The 15,734-nt window shown below is 37.0% G+C and overlaps 2 protein-coding genes across 2 annotated transcripts; one reads left to right on the top strand and one right to left on the bottom strand.

The window, feature by feature from the left end:
* Positions 1–699: 699 nt before the first annotated feature.
* On the bottom strand, positions 700–9,155 carry tmprss13b (transmembrane serine protease 13b). Its single transcript, XM_055199783.2, has 13 exons — positions 9,010–9,155; positions 7,005–7,149; positions 6,738–6,851; positions 6,128–6,253; positions 5,852–5,978; positions 4,906–5,004; positions 3,456–3,499; positions 3,198–3,360; positions 2,937–3,106; positions 2,747–2,845; positions 2,048–2,190; positions 1,777–1,932; positions 700–986 (listed from the first exon to the last, which is right to left on the bottom strand). Exons 1-13 carry the CDS (start codon positions 9,022–9,024, stop codon positions 972–974), a joined length of 1,416 nt encoding a protein of 471 aa, XP_055055758.2. The 5' UTR covers positions 9,025–9,155; the 3' UTR covers positions 700–971.
* A 1,746-nt stretch (positions 9,156–10,901) lies between these two features.
* On the top strand, positions 10,902–15,714 carry tmprss4b (transmembrane serine protease 4b). The gene is made up of 12 exons (XM_055199786.2): positions 10,902–11,068; positions 11,151–11,309; positions 11,448–11,600; positions 11,709–11,835; positions 12,776–12,895; positions 12,997–13,040; positions 13,258–13,420; positions 13,681–13,844; positions 14,012–14,101; positions 14,218–14,360; positions 15,242–15,391; positions 15,465–15,714. Exons 2-12 carry the CDS (start codon positions 11,174–11,176, stop codon positions 15,474–15,476), a joined length of 1,302 nt encoding a protein of 433 aa, XP_055055761.2. The 5' UTR covers positions 10,902–11,068; positions 11,151–11,173; the 3' UTR covers positions 15,477–15,714.
* The last annotated feature ends 20 nt before the right edge of the window (positions 15,715–15,734 follow it).

Below are 15,734 nucleotides of genomic sequence, written 5' to 3'. Positions count from 1 at the left end.
CTAATGCATAACTAATCCTTATATTTTAAAAAAGTGTGAATTTAGTTGGCAGCATCATTCTAACAGTTTTTTTAGAGTTACTTGTTCTCAAATTTGATTGAGAAATTGCTTTATTGTTTTTCTTTATTTTTGTAAGGGACTGTGGATAAAAGCATCTGCTAAATGCCTATATATAAATGTAAGTGAATAATAGGAAGTCTTTATGTCTTTGCTTGCTTATGTCAAAATTTAACTGGTCTGAGTTTACACTCTCTCACTTTAATAAGGTGGAAGATAAATCTATCGGAGTATATAAATCGACTTAGTGGGCAATTTTTTTCTAGTTAATGGGATGGACAGAAAGCTCAGAAAAAAGTAAGTCTTTATGGACAATACATTTTTTTTTAAGCAAATAAGCAAGTTTGAAATAAAACATTGTCAACATCTAAAACATACTATGTCTAATTATTTGAAAACATTGAATAATATTTTGATAGTAAAAGTCTAGGAAGCAAAATGTCATACACAATATCCAGTGCTTTTATGAGCTTGTTAGTTCATAATCTTATGTATAATAGGTTTAATAGGTGTCCAGTATAAAGGGACTATAAATAATAAATTCAACTCAACCTTGTAGATGTCTTTATAAACCATTTTTGTGTCAAAGTTTTTATTTAACCAATACCATATTTCCAGAATTAAGGACATCTTATTTACAAATGAATGAAAGCAGTTTATTTAGACAGTTTAAATAAAATACAAAATAAAACATAAAATAATAATTAAATAAAACATTTATTTAATAATTTATTCACTCTCACGTCACTCTTAACCATGCATAAATGTCATATGGGTTTGACATGGCATAAAGGTGAATATTTTCATTTTTGCATTTACTTGCTCTTTAGCAATAATAATAAAGATTTGTTTAATGATTTGTGAGGTGTATACGGCAATGTGCAATGTGCTTTGCTCTTCATGATCGTAGAAGTTCATCCTTGTACTTGCTGTAATTCAGCAAATGAGAGAGAGAGAGAGAGAGAGAGAGAGAGAGAGAGAGAGAGAGAGAGAGAGAGAGAGAGAGAGAGAATATAATTATTAAAAAAAGGTTATTTGATGAGTTAAAACAACTATAATTATATCTGATAACTTGTAATAAATCCCAAAGGCTTTCTGTTTGTATCTCCATGTGTGTAAATATATTTATAGGATTTAGGGCTATTTCCCGGACAGGGCTTTTCCTAGTCTCAAACTAATATGCATGTTTAAGCTACTTTAATTTAAAAACATCTTGCACTGACAATTCCTAACATATATCAGTGCCATTGTTTTGTCTCAAGATGCACACCACTGTTGTTTTTGGTAAGGTAAAAACCCTGCTGAAAAAAACAATAAAACCATTACAGAAAATTCTAATTGTTTTATTGGGAATTTTATTGGTTCAAATGGAATATGGCCCAAAACACACTACAGTGTATAGCTTTTTGATGGTCTCTAATGGTATGTATTGGTTCTATTGGTTCCATGTATTTGTTCTAATGAAATATGTATTGGTTCTAATAAAATAAGGCCCAAAACACACTACAGTGTAGTGGTTTTAATGGTAAAAGCTAATGGTTCCTATTGGTATTTTAATGGAACCATTAGAATTTTATGTAATGGTTTTATTGTTTTTTTCAGCCGGGATCTACTTAAATTTCCGAACTAAGCTGTAGTCCTATGAATCTAAACCCTGTCCAGGAGACTGGCCCTTAGTGTTTGTGTGTACATGTAAATATGTGCATGAAGTGTGTTTACCTGCATCTTGCTAAGTGTCCAGGGTAAAAGGCGCTCTACGTTACTGTAGATACCTGGACGGTTTCTCCTTCCACATCCTTCTCCCCAACTTGTTATACCTGTGAGATACCAACGACCACTATCAGCCTTACACACCAACGGACCCCCACTGTCCCCCTGGAGAAAGAAAGAAAGAGCAACAAAACTTAAACTGACAGACAGCACTACGTTATTTTACCACGAGGTGGCAGTATTTGCAAGCAAAAAGATTGCTTTTGAGAACCCGTCTAACCTGGCACGAGTCTTTTCCTCCTGAAATATATCCTGCACACTGCATATTTCCAGTGATAGCTCCACTGTAAACGCCTTGTGCGTTGCACGTAGTTGAATCAATCAAGCTGACTGCGACTTCCATCAAATAAGTTGAACTTGAAGCTGCAGAGAGCGACAACACATAGAGAGAGACTATTATAAATACACTATAAACATTGAGAAATACAAACTAAAAGACAGGGAAAATCCTGCACACATAGATATCTCTAATTCTCTCGAGGAGTCATGTTTGAGCTATACGTTATGAGGCATGTATCTGATAAAGGTGCAGTGTGGGATTTTTAGTGGCATCTAGCAGTGAAACTGTGAATTGCAACCAATGGCTCATTCCACAGCTCATTCCTCCTTTTCGAAACGCGTAGTAAAGGCACAGGACAAACACGTCATCATTTGATTCAATGTAGTGACAAAACGCGCTCTATAAAGTTTGTCTACTTTGGAAACATGATGGCACAAAATGGGAACTTCCATGTAAAGGGACCCGCGGTGTATGTTGATAAAAAATGACTCATTCTAAACCATACAGGTCTTTATACAGCAATGACATAATAGTTATTGAATTCCTGTCAGGAGATCCTTTTAAAAGTCCCACATTGCACCATTAAGGGAAATAAAATACTTTTTAAATATTTTACATGCCTGTAAAACACATACATACCACTCCCTTCCTGGGTAACTCCAAAACCTGTAGTCCAACACTGTGTACCAGAAGGAAAAGTCTGGCCAGTCACAGGGAGGCAGACAGGTTGTATATTATCTTAAAAAACACACATAAACACGTTAAGTCAAAACTGTACAAATGAACCTGGTCACTAATATTGTGTGTATGTGTGTGCTTAGATACTCACTGACAGATGTCTCAAGTTTCAGCAAAGCAATGTCATAGTCTTTTGTGTCTGAGTTGTACTTTTCATTTATGATGATTTGTTTGACATAATATGGGCTGGGAAGTTTAAGCTGGGACACCATTCCAATGAACACTTTCCAGTTACTAAGCACCAAAGAGTCAGGAGATTCTCTAAGAAAAGAAATGAAAGCAACTGCACTTATCCATTCATCGATTCGTTTTACTTTGTTATAATGTTTCTTAACCAATTGTGTATACTGACTTTGGGAAGCAGTGAGCAGCTGTAAGTATAATATCTGGAGCCACTAGAGATCCTCCGCATGTATGAGACCTTTTGAAATGAAGGCTGGCCTGCCATGGCCACTGACCCTCGGCAGCTGGAGTTCCCCCTATAATCTTTGTGTTAGTTGGTGGCCTTCCACAGTCTGACCAGAGATGAGGAGAGAGAGGAGGAGGGTGTTTAGACATGGATAGACTTATATTGTACTTATAAAATGCAGCAATAATGTAGTGAGCTCACCGCTACACTGCAACGACACGGTCTTCTGACTAGGACAGGATGTGCTACAATTAAAACACAACTGTTACAAATATGTAATGTATACATTTTACACATTTATTTGACATTTGCCCACAATGCAGTTATGGCATTCGATTGTAGATGAAGATGTTATTCTCAATTTTGTTCAAAACTACACTTGGTATACTGCACTTTTGGCAGTGCTTATGTTGGATTGTGTTGTAATTTTACTCCTCAAACCTCAGGTGCGCAAGCATCTATTTCCGATCTACTGGAATGAGTCTCCGTAAGTTTCACGTGCGCTGCGAAAGTTTCACATGCCCATGCGCGATAGTTTCACGTGCCCACACAAAACTAAACGTGATAGTTTCACGTGCCCATGCAAAACTAAACGCGATAGTTTCACGTACCCACGTAATTTTAGCTATACATACTCTTTTACTCTTTACAGCTCAATGCTCTCGATGCATCTTAACAATTGTCTCATTTCTTTCAGTATTACGGAGCCCCTAAGGGGACATGGAGCAAATATTAAATAAAGTTTAGTTTTGCATGCGCACGTGAAACTATCGCATGCGAACATAAAACTATCGTGTTTAGTTTCACATGGGCACGTGAAACTATCACGCACACACGTGAAACTATCGCACACACATGTGAAACTATCGCGTGCGCACGTGAAACTTTCACTTTCTCTAAATTAAACTTTTAAAGAAGAAATTCTGCACATTAAGGTTTCACGTGAGCACATGAAAGTTTCACGTGAGCACATGAAACTAAACTTTTACTCCATGTGAAACTTTTTTTTTTTTTAAATCTTCACATGAAGGTTTCGCTTGAGCACGCGAAAGTTTCATGTGAGCACGCAAAAGTTTCACGTGAGCACGCAAAAGTTTCACGTGATCACATGAAACTAAACTTTATTTTTTTTACTCCATGTGAAAACTTTAATAAAAAATTCTGCACATGAAGGTTTCACGTGAGCACATGAAAGTTTCACGTGAGCACCCAAAAGTTTCACGTGAGCACATGAAACTAAACTTTATTTTTTTTACTCCATGTGAAAACTTTCGCGTGAGCACATGAAAGTTTTATGTGAGCACGCGAAAGTTACATGTGCGTGAGCGATAGTTTCATGTGCGCACGCGAAACTAAACTTTAAAAAAAAATCTGCACATGAAGGTTTCACGTGAGCACGCGAAAGTTTCACGTGAGCACGCAGAAGTTTCACGTGAGCACATGAAACTAAACTATATATTTTTTTACTCCAATGTCACCTTTGGGCCTCTGTACTATTTTTATGTCTCCTGGGCAATTTTAGGAGAAACATCTGAGACTAAGTTTTATGCTGAGAGAGCAACCCATGAGCAATACATGTTTTATCCAAATCCAAGTCAGAGGTTTTTTTTACATTAAGTTGGTTTCAAGTGTCTGCTGGTTTATACTGTACCTGGTCTGAACACTGCTCTGGATAGTGTTGGAAAACTGGCCATTGGTCACACTTTGAAAGGAGGACGCACTGGTTTGCAAGACAGTATTTTGATAACTCCTGTGAAGCACACAAGCAAAATTCTTATTAATGTGTTATGTGAGTTTCTAGATCTGTGTTCACAAACATACATTTCTAAAAATATGTACAGGCATGGCTATACTTCAAATAGACCATGATTTTGAAAAATAGAAATCTAGTGGAACACATAGCAAACTGACTACAGTTGGCAGGTAAAAAGTGAATTACATAACATTTCTAAATCAGCATCATTGGGCCTTGAACAACCTTTCAGATTAGATAGGGTCAGTTTAGTCTTTAGGACTGGGTTAAGGAATTGTACACTTATTTTATCACACATTATTTTTCTCAGATTTCAGGGGTAATTTCTGTTCTGTTCAATCCTGGAATGCATATTCTAGCAAAATCACAGTGATTAGCATTAGAGATGTGGAAATCTACAGTAAATATTATTATAAAGTACTTATGCATGTACAGTATGTGAGATCTGCATCTTGGTATTGCGCGCGCGCGCGCGTGTGTGTGTGTGTGTGTGTGTGTGTGTGTGTGTGTGTGTGTACCTGGTAATTATCACGTTGTGGGGACCAATTGTCCCCACAAAGATAGGAATACCAGTATTTTTGTGACCTCGTGGGGACATTTTGATGTCCCCATGAGGAAACAAGCTTATAAATCAAACAAAATTATGTATTTTGAAAATGTGAAGTAGTAGTAGTAGAAGTTTCTGTGATTGTTGGGGTTAGGGAATGGGGTAGGTAAGGGGAATAGAATATACAGTTTGTACGGTATAAAATGCATTACGTCTATGGAATGTCCCCACAAAACATGGAAACCAGAATGTGTGTGTGTGTGTGTGTGTGTGTGTGTGTGTGTGTGTGATACTTACTGTTTAAAGCCAAGCTGTTTGCATGTTTGGTCACCTATGCTTGCACTCCAGCCATCTCCACAGACAGGAAGGAAGCTTCCAGTCTTAGAGGTCATGACCTGCAACTCATTTCCTGTTCCAAACCTCACTGAAATTGAGATTAAATATATATATTAGTGTAAATCAGTATGGCAATCATATATAATATCCATCCAAGATTGCAAGATACTTATAATCTTATATATGTTGTACACAAAGCTATTGTTGATGTGCAATTGGTATTTAATTGACACTGACCACAGACACTTTCATCACTGCCCTTAGAACAGTCTTTCTTCCCATCACAATTGACTGCTGATGAGGGGCATGTGTCTGGTTCTTGTTTATTTCCTGCAAAAGCCCACAGTGACGGTCCATAACGTACTGCAGGAAAGAATCAATAAATTAGAAGTGTACCTAAAGTAATTTCAAATCTTGAAGATGAAAGATCTTAGTCAGAAACCATATGGTTAAATGTATAAATTATTTCACAAATGCTTTTATCCATTTTATCAAGGTATACAGTTTAGTATCTATGGTGATCAATCAAAGCCAGCTACTTTGCACTGCTACCGTTCCTGAGCTCAGTGGTAGACCTTTGTGTTAGCATTGCTAAAGGTCATACTGTAGGTTTGAGCCCCAGGGAACACACAGACTGGAAAATATAATTTATAATGCACTGTGAATAGCTTTGCTGCATTAAAGCGTCTGCCAAATGCATAAATGCAATGTAATGCTTTATCAATTAAGATACAGCAGTGGGTAGAGCTATACAGAGAGGTCATTTTATGCCAGCACTTGTTTAAAAGTACTTGTTTAAAAGTGAAGAGCACTAGGCACAGGACAGAACATCATAAAAAAATCTCACTTCCAACTCCGACTGCAATTACAACCAGTGTCACCAAGATGGCAGTGCCACCACTTCCTCCATAACAACACTTTTTGTTTCTTGTCGATTGAACTCGTCCGGCCTGTGAGGGGACTACACAAAGGACACAACATTGAAAATGTAGAACAAAAAGTGAGATATTATATAGATATTAAGACTATTGATTACATAATGATTTAATTTATTTGACACATGGTCTGTAGAACTTAATATAAGTTAGTAATGTATGTTGTTGAGCAGCAGTACCTGTCTGAATCACATAAGGAGCAGGTGTGTGAGGTATTTGCTGAGGGATGTAGTACGGTTGGCTTTGGGTGGCCTGAACACCAGGATATAAAGGCTGGGGAGCATTCGGATTCACTGCATAGTCATAAGGGGGAGGAGCCTCATTCTGGATTCACAAAATAGATTTTTACAAGAGAAGCTTTTAGATATATGTCAGGGCTAAGTTCACTGTTAAATGTTATATATGTATGTCACATCAAATGAACACAGTGGCATACAGGTATACTTGTACTGCCAGATAGAGTTGATATGAATTGTAAATACATTTGTGAAAAAGTCTCATTTTCTAGGCTACTGCATTATGTGGGGTTGCTTTTCTGTTTGAGTCCATGTTGAACCTTGAATTATGAAAGGTGACCGCAGGCACCCGCTCATTTTGGATCAACCCACGCATCACTGGTACCCTTTGATTCCATAGTAGGAATAACAAATACTATGGAAGTCAATGGGTTCAGTCTACTGTGTGCTTACAGTACCATCATTTATCAGAAGGTTTTGCATAAATTTGACAACTTCTGCTAAATTTAGTGCAATATAGAAGCATTTGTTTTAGTTTTGCAAAACTAATTTTCATAATGAAACTTGACACTTTTTATTTGACTGGATGACTATAGAGGGTATGCATGTGATGTCACCTTCGGCGAAAGTGACTGCGGTTACGCCCACTGAGTGGCAAAAGACAGAGCGGCAGAATTTGTGTACAGTGTGAAAACACAACGAAAGCGCGTCTAAATGGAAAAGCTGTTGTGCGATAGACTGTACTAACAGATTAACAAGAATTCAGAGCTATCGTTTTACAGACTGCCAAAAAACACTGAAAGGAGAAGTAATTAGATCGTTCATGCCAACGTCCACATACCACAGGTGGGTTGACAAGTTGATAGGATCAATATCAAGCAGAGGTTTTACTTTCTACTTAAAAGTATTTGTATTTTATCCGTGTTTTTCTTTGGAAAACATACATTCCAAAGCATTTATCATAATTTTTATTCTATTACATTTCATGAATACAAGTTTTGTTTTACATTTAATATTTAAGTACATTAACATGCTTTTACAAAATTTTTATGTAATTATGTATTAAATAAATTTGAATATGCATTATTAAAAAATACACAGTATGATCATATGCTTTAGAATGTAGTGAAGTAACATTTTTCCAAATACAAACACGCTAATAAAGCAAAGATGCTTGAAAAATGTAAGAAATGTAACTAATATAGTCCACCTCTGCTATCAAGTCCAACTAAATTCTATTTAAGCTGATAATAGTTAGTTTTACTGGCATTTTTGCAGCAGCTGCTATGAAAACCAGCCATTTTATTGAACGTTTGCCACTCGACGAGGCGAGTTCCGGTGTGGTCAAGTGGAAAAGTGACGTCAATGCATAACCTCTATTAAAAACATAGATAAAAACAGACACCTTAAAGTTTGATTTTGAAGTTTATTTTTTACCCAGCTATATAAGGTATCTATTTGAATCTGCCCTTTCTTTATAGTTCTTGTTTTATCTTAACATTATTAACATCCAGTTGAAACACGTTCTTTGTATTTCACATAGTAAATAATTTACTTAGTCACAGTCTTATAGTTATAATTCTGTTATCTGACTAATTCTGCTAATGTTTCTTAACAACGCAAACTCTATGTAATTATTAAATTACAAAACAACTGAGTATTCAAGTCAAATAATGCCAATTAGAACACAATGTAACAAGACAACAAGTCTGTAAAACTTTAAACCAATCATAATGTGACATAATTGCACTTATTCCATTAAAAATACAATTGTAGTCACTCCACATTCAAACTTACATCACACATTAATACAACAACAATGCCACATTTATTTTAAATAAACCAAGAATTAATACAGACTAATACAAGCCAATTTCATATCTGTGAATGTTAATATTTGTTCAAATATTTACAGTATGAATTATAGTATGTTTTAAAGTATTCGTACCTGTCTGTTTGCCATAAGTATGTTCTGGCTAAAGAGATTAGGTAGATTCTACCTGTGTCTCAGCTAAAATCCTTGCTCTCTGAAATGCACCTGTTAGTGGCACAACACAACTCTTACATCATTAGGGCAGGGAAAAAACACCCTGTTCGAACTCTCCCTCTCTCCTGTTCGACTGGTTTGACAGGCATTTAGTAAAAACAATTTTCAACAAGATCTCCATAGCAACTCTTTAGATGCACACGTAGATAATATAATTTTCCATCAATTGCCTTAATTATTAATAAATACACAACTGAAAGACATTCCTATTGAGACATAGGAAATAGCATGCCTAATAAACAGTGTTCACATTATCTGAATATATTTATCTATAACCAAAACACATCTCCAGTTTCACAAACATTTACATAAAATCAGTTTTCAAAGACTGTAGAATTAAACATCTTAAATTTGTTCTGTCATCTGATCCCAACAAATGAGATTTTGTGTCCCTGTAGCTTAACTGGAGCATTGTGCCAACAATGCTGGAGTCATAGGTTCAATTTCCGAAGAAACTTTAGAATTGAACAATCGTAAAAGATCTTGAAAACAGTTGGATTAGTTTTAGATATATCATATCTTTGTGCAATGAAATTATGTGTGTGGGTGTGTCCTGACCATCTATCCAGGATAAAGGGTGGTTCTTGATACTGGGAGAAGGCTCCATCCCTCCCGCATCGCTGCAGAAGATAAGGGTATCGGAGAATGGGTATCACAGGAACAGATCAATTGAATATTTGCATTATTTAGTGTTACTATTATTTCATAATTGCCCTAAAAAGGGATTTAAACACACAGACTGTAAAAAGTGAAAAATTGGACCAACTTAAAAACTTCAATTGGTACCTAAAAAAATTTAGTATTTTTTAAATTAAACATGTAAGTTGAGACAACATAATTTTTTTTAGGTGTTGAAGTATTTTTTTAAATGATCAAACTTTTCACTTTTTACAGTGCATTCATCTTTTTGTGACAACATAGAAGGCATTTTGTCATGCTATTTACAGCCCATATTTTTTACGCTGATCTTTCATGAATCTGTGCTAATTTAAACTCAAAACCTTAATAGTTACTGAAGTTAAGCGATTATGACAAAAATCCTGTGTTTAAACTTGCCCTGTCTTCGCTGTCCATGATCTTACAAAGTTGGAACAACTGAATAACAGACACACCTGCACGCACGCGCGAACACACACACACACACACACACACACACACACACACACACACACACACATGCAAACAAGCAATTGTCACACCTATAAATAGCATCTACATTTAAAATACAGATCTATATGCCTTAGTTGTAGGCGTGTGTCTGATATGAATAAATGTTTTGGTATCTTGTATGTCACCTGAAGTAAACTCAGTTACAGTACAGTATTGAGATGACACTGAGAATTCCATTTAAATGAGTAACTGTGCTTAATATTGGGAGGCTGAGCTAGAGTTAAATATTGAAATTTGTTCACACAGTCAGATCATTTATTTTATTTTTATTTTTTAGTCAGATCTATACATTGTTTATTTGCTTGTATATCTGACTTAAATCTGGGTCAAAACACTATAACACCACCTGAAATCTAAATGATGGAAATCTATAATCTCATAAAATGTTTTATGTTAAATGAATCTTAGTCTATACTGGATTATAAATTCTTTACATTTTACTTTTTAGTTGTCATACAGAACATGCTACATACCTACGTCATACCAAGTGCTCAGTACGACATGAACAAATATGCCTCACTCTTTCCTCATATTTGCTAACTAGTCTAACCAAACCTGTCTCTAATTAGCAAATGCAGGTCAGCTGAGTTTAAGTGATAACTAGGCAGTGCCTAACTACTGCCACTGTCTGGTGAGCAGTTTAAGGTGACAGGAAGATTCAGCAGCTAAAACAATAGGACACCACCACCACCGTCGTCTGTCTAAACACACATTAATTAAAGCCCATTCGTAAAACACTTAGTTATAGAAGTTCGTTACATTTTATAGTCTCACAAACAGATAGAGAAAGGTGAAGATAACATACAATTAGTTTTTGGAAAGCAGAACCTGTAAACTTCACTGATTTGGCGAAACTATCTTTCTATCTGCAGAATCTTCCTCCTCCTGGTTTCTCATGGCCCTGTTGAGACGAAGGCGGGAGCTGAGCACGTTGCGGACTGAGGAGAGCAGAACTCGGTGCAGACTGACTATTATCACGGTGTGCTGTGCAGTAGTCGTTCTGACAACTTTGATAGTGGGATTGTACTATAGTAAGAATTTGTTGGTTTAGCATTCTCACTTTCCCACTCATTTCTTTCCTTTTCACTTAATTGATTATCGATGTATCACTTTGTGCCATAAAGCCAAACAATTGTCTCTCTTTGTTTTGTTTTTCTGTAAACCTTCAGCCGTTAAGGTCATAAATACAAAGTTTTTCTACTGCTCTGGATCTCTGAGGTTTGTTGCAATAGAGAAAGTATGTGATGGGAAGGCTGACTGTCCAGACGGTGAGGATGAGCTCGTCTGTGTATCTAAACTGCGAATAAATGGCACTTTTCCAGGTGAATGCTACAATCTAACAAAAGGGTTAAGTAAATTATTTTATTCAGTGTTTCCTGTCATTCCTAGAGATGCATTTGTGGAAGACCGTGTGCTCTCTCTCTCTGTAGTGAGGTTGGTGGGAGACAGACTGGTCCTGCAGGTCTTCATTAATGATGGTGGATGGAAAACTGTGTGTGCTGATAACTGGAAGACAAAGCATACGCGGTTAACATGTCAACAACTGGGCTTTACACTGTAAGCACTGAACACGCAGTGGTTCATATCCAATGACCAGTATCAAGTTAAGCTGATAAATCACAACTGACATTACAAACATCCGGAAACCTTTCATTTGATTTTTATGTGTTTGTCTAATGTACTAACCTCCAGTACCCCCTTCCAAAATGTTTTAGATGTTGCCTAATTTAAAACACCTGATTGAACTCATCAGCTTGTTAGGGTGCATCCCAAATCGAAGGCTACGTCCTCCGAAGGCCAATGACGTCGCTGTGGCGAAGGCAGGAAAGCTTTTGAGGTGGCCTCCAAATGCATCCTTGGGTTCCTGTGAAATGAAGGATCCATCAAATATCCATCTCTATTATTTACTTCGCTTCGTGGACTTCGGAGGTTGCATTCTTTGAAGACAGAGTCCCGCCTTCAAAGTCTGCATCCTTCGAAAGATCCTGAATTGGGATGCACCCATGTTAACCATTGTAGGTACGTGACAATCTCGGCTGTCAATTTGGTTCCTCTTGACGAAACGTCGGATTACCTCAAGTGACGTGCGGAGTAAAAACATTTTTGAAATTGTAACTTGCATTTAGTTTAATTGATAAACTACAAGTGAACGAAATTTCAATTAATTTGAACAATGCGCAAGGGTTGTTTTACCACTCGCAAAATGGAAAACAATGGGACAAAATAAGTTGATTTTCGAGGTTTCAGATGGCCAGTATTTTGTTATTCTTGAACACATAGACATGGTCTTGGTGTCATTGTAAAAAAAAATGTCAAGCTCTTTCTATCTGAACAACTAGTTTTAGCATTTAACCATGTTGACAATTTTTGTCACATACCTAACCGTTGTGGAAGGAGGCTTATGAGGTCAAATGTAACATCTAAAACTTTCTGGGAGGGGGTACTCGAGGACCAGGAATGGAAAGCATTGGTCTAAAATTATCCTACTGCACTACAGGAGTCCACGAAGCACTCGCATCCCACTGAAGAGCGTGCTTATTCCGAGTCTTCTGAACGCATTTGGTATAGTCAGCACAGAATCGAACAACACTGACATCCAGAGTTTTATTACTGCCAGGTGAGATGCACTGCACCTGGTTGCTCTATGAAATATGAGATCATTTGTGGTATTTTCCACACAAATATATTTACATGTAGAAATGATGTTATCTTCCACAGTGAAAAATGTGTGTCTGGCTCAGTGGTGTCTTTGTCATGTTCAGGTAAGGCCGAGAGAATTAAGTGTGTGTTTGTTACACTCCCTCTCCATACAAGGTATGATGATCTCTGCCTATATTAAAATATAAAATCCTTAATTATATTAAGACATGGAAGCAGTTCACACAAATGCAAGTCAAAACAAGGATAGTTTTTGGAGAAGAAAAACATTTAGCAGGCCTACTTTACCTATATAACCACATGCGTTGTATTTTTCTATAGACTGCGGTGAGACGGCAGGACTGGACCGTATTGTTGGTGGGGTAAATACAGAAATCGTACAATGGCCGTGGCAGGTTAGTCTTCAGTGGAACCAGCAACATATGTGTGGAGGAGCGTTGCTGTCCACGCTCTGGATTATATCAGCAGCTCATTGTTTCACAGGGTGAGTCATACACCCAAATACTGGACAACGCTATCTACAGGTACATGTAAACCAGCTTTTTAATAATTTCATATTGTTGGCTCCTGAGACAAAATGTTAAATGCTCTCTCATTTGTAATTCCCTTTGGAGAAAAGTGTCTGCTTATGGAAAGAAACGTAAATATAATACTGTGTATTTTGGTCAGTTTATCCACTTGAATGTTTTTGATGTACAGTTTACATTATAACGTGTTTTGCCATGTCCACAAACAAACCTTCAGGAGGACACGAGAGCGTCTGTGGTCGGTGGTGATGGGTCAGACCGAACTTGGGAATGTCAAGGGAGTCACTGTAGACACGATTGTTGTCCACAAGGACTACAGCCGCCTGAGCAATGACTTTGACGTTGCCATGGTAAAACTCACCTGGCCTGTCAAACTCAAGGGTACTTCATCCATCTATCCATCCATGTTAATATGTTGCTATTGTCAAGTGTAATGTTGCTATATTCGCTCTAGCATGTATCTTAATGGCAGTATTAATAGTGTATTGATTTGTGATGTGTATATGACAGAAAGTTTGCTATATCTTCAGTTTTCTGTCTACTTTCAGAATCAATTTTGCCAGTTTGTTTACCCCCATACCAGCTTTCTGTGAAGGATATGCTTGTGGTGACTGGGTGGGGCTTGTTAAAAGAGAATGGTAAGATGATGTGTTGTCAATTAGGTTAACTTAAATACAACATGGAATGGCATTTTGCCCCCCCACACACACATTTATTCAGTTTTCTCTCATTTCCCTTTATTTTTCTCATACAGGTCAGATGCCCTCAATACTACAGAAAGCTTTAGTGCCACTGATTGATAAATCTGAATGTTCCAAGACTTCTGTTTATGGTCCTGCTATCACTCCCAGGATGCTTTGTGCCGGATTCATCGAAGGGAACGTAGATGCATGTCAGGTACCAAAAAACTAAAATGAAACCTTAAAGGGGTCATAGCATGAAAATCAGACTTTTTCCAGGTTTAAGTGCTATAATTGGGTCCCCATCAACCTAGAAAATGTGATAAAGATCAACCCAGTAACTTAGTTTGGGTAAGCCATTTACTGCAAGCGTGTGAAAAATTAGGTCGTTCAGATTTTGCCCGTCTTGTGAGTTAGGTTGCAAGGCGAATTACAATAATACCGCCCCCTTTATCTGCAATATTCAATCATAGCACTTCCATAATGCAGAGAGAAAGAAAGAAAAATGTACTTGAAAGCACAATTGAGTTTCAGTTACAACAAACCACCATCATTGTGATCAGTGTTTGCATTTCATCAGCTCATTTGCATTTTAAACGACACGCCCAAAAACGGCACACTTTTGCTCAGCCCTTCAAATTAGCAATTTTAACATGCTATAATAAATTTAGCTGTGGAGTATTTTGAGCTAAAACTTAACCTACGCACTCTGGGGACACCAAAGATTTCTTTTACATCTTAAAAATCTCATATGACCCCTTTAAAGGTGGGGTGCATGGTCTCTGAAAGCCAATGTTGGCATTTGAAATCACCTAAACAAACACGCCCCTACCCCAATAGAACCTGGACCTTTTTTTGATAGACTTGCCCCACACATATGCAACCCAGGCAACGATGTCGGTTAGTGGATCGCCCCTTACTTCTGATTGGCTACAAATATTTTTTTGATACTCTGCCTGATTTTTTTTTAATAATCATGCACCCCGCCTTTAATTGAGTGTAGTATTGGCTTCCGGCTTATATATGCAGACAAGCCAAAATTGTAAACTCTTAGAATACAACTATTATCTTTATAAACCATTTTCTCTCATTTTATAGGGGGATAGTGGGGGTCCACTTGTGTACCTTTCTTCTCGCTGGCAATTAATGGGCGTAGTAAGTTGGGGAGTGGGGTGTGCCCGCGAGGGAAAACCTGGAGTTTACACTGATGTTACTCAACTTCTGAACTGGATTTACACTGTGATGGAGGTATGTCCTTATGGTTGTGTACATAAATATAACAAAAATAAAGAGAATAAAAACGTGATTGTCCATATTTTAGATGAACACATGAGAATCCAAGACCGTGTTATTGAGGGATGAAGGATGGTCTTCACTGTTTTTAAACTATAACATCTGTCAAAATGGCATGCTTTTAAAATCATGTTTCTGTAATGTAAATAGCACTGTGGTGTTTTCCCTGTTAGCCTGCTATATGTGATTATGTTCCTTGTCAGTTTTCTAAAGCTATGACGTGTTTTAAAAATGTAAATGTAAACATGTAAATTAAAATAAAGAGATTATTTAATTAATGCATGTACCTGTTCATACA

The sequence above is a fragment of the Misgurnus anguillicaudatus genome, chromosome 22 (assembly GCF_027580225.2).
Source record: "Misgurnus anguillicaudatus chromosome 22, ASM2758022v2, whole genome shotgun sequence".
NCBI lineage: Eukaryota > Metazoa > Chordata > Actinopteri > Cypriniformes > Cobitidae > Misgurnus > Misgurnus anguillicaudatus.
The sequence above is the reverse complement of the archived record's forward strand: the minus strand, read 5'-3'. Positions and strand labels throughout refer to the sequence as shown.

Excerpts from the sequence above, each read along its gene's own strand:
- tmprss13b (XM_055199783.2), bottom strand. Across the intron at positions 3,500-4,905 it reads CAGAGCAGTGTTCAGACCAG|CACATCCTGTCCTAGTCAGA; the intron begins GTACAGTATAAA and ends TTTTAATTGTAG. Across the intron at positions 2,846-2,936 it reads GAAACTTGAGACATCTGTCA|ATAATATACAACCTGTCTGC; the intron begins GTGAGTATCTAA and ends GTGTTTTTTAAG.
- tmprss4b (XM_055199786.2), top strand. The coding sequence starts at position 11,174 with ATGGCCCTGTTGAGACGAAGGCGGGAGCTGAGCACGTTGCGGACTGAG. Across the intron at positions 11,310-11,447 it reads GATAGTGGGATTGTACTATA|CCGTTAAGGTCATAAATACA; the intron begins GTAAGAATTTGT and ends GTAAACCTTCAG. Across the intron at positions 12,896-12,996 it reads CAGAGTTTTATTACTGCCAG|TGAAAAATGTGTGTCTGGCT; the intron begins GTGAGATGCACT and ends TATCTTCCACAG.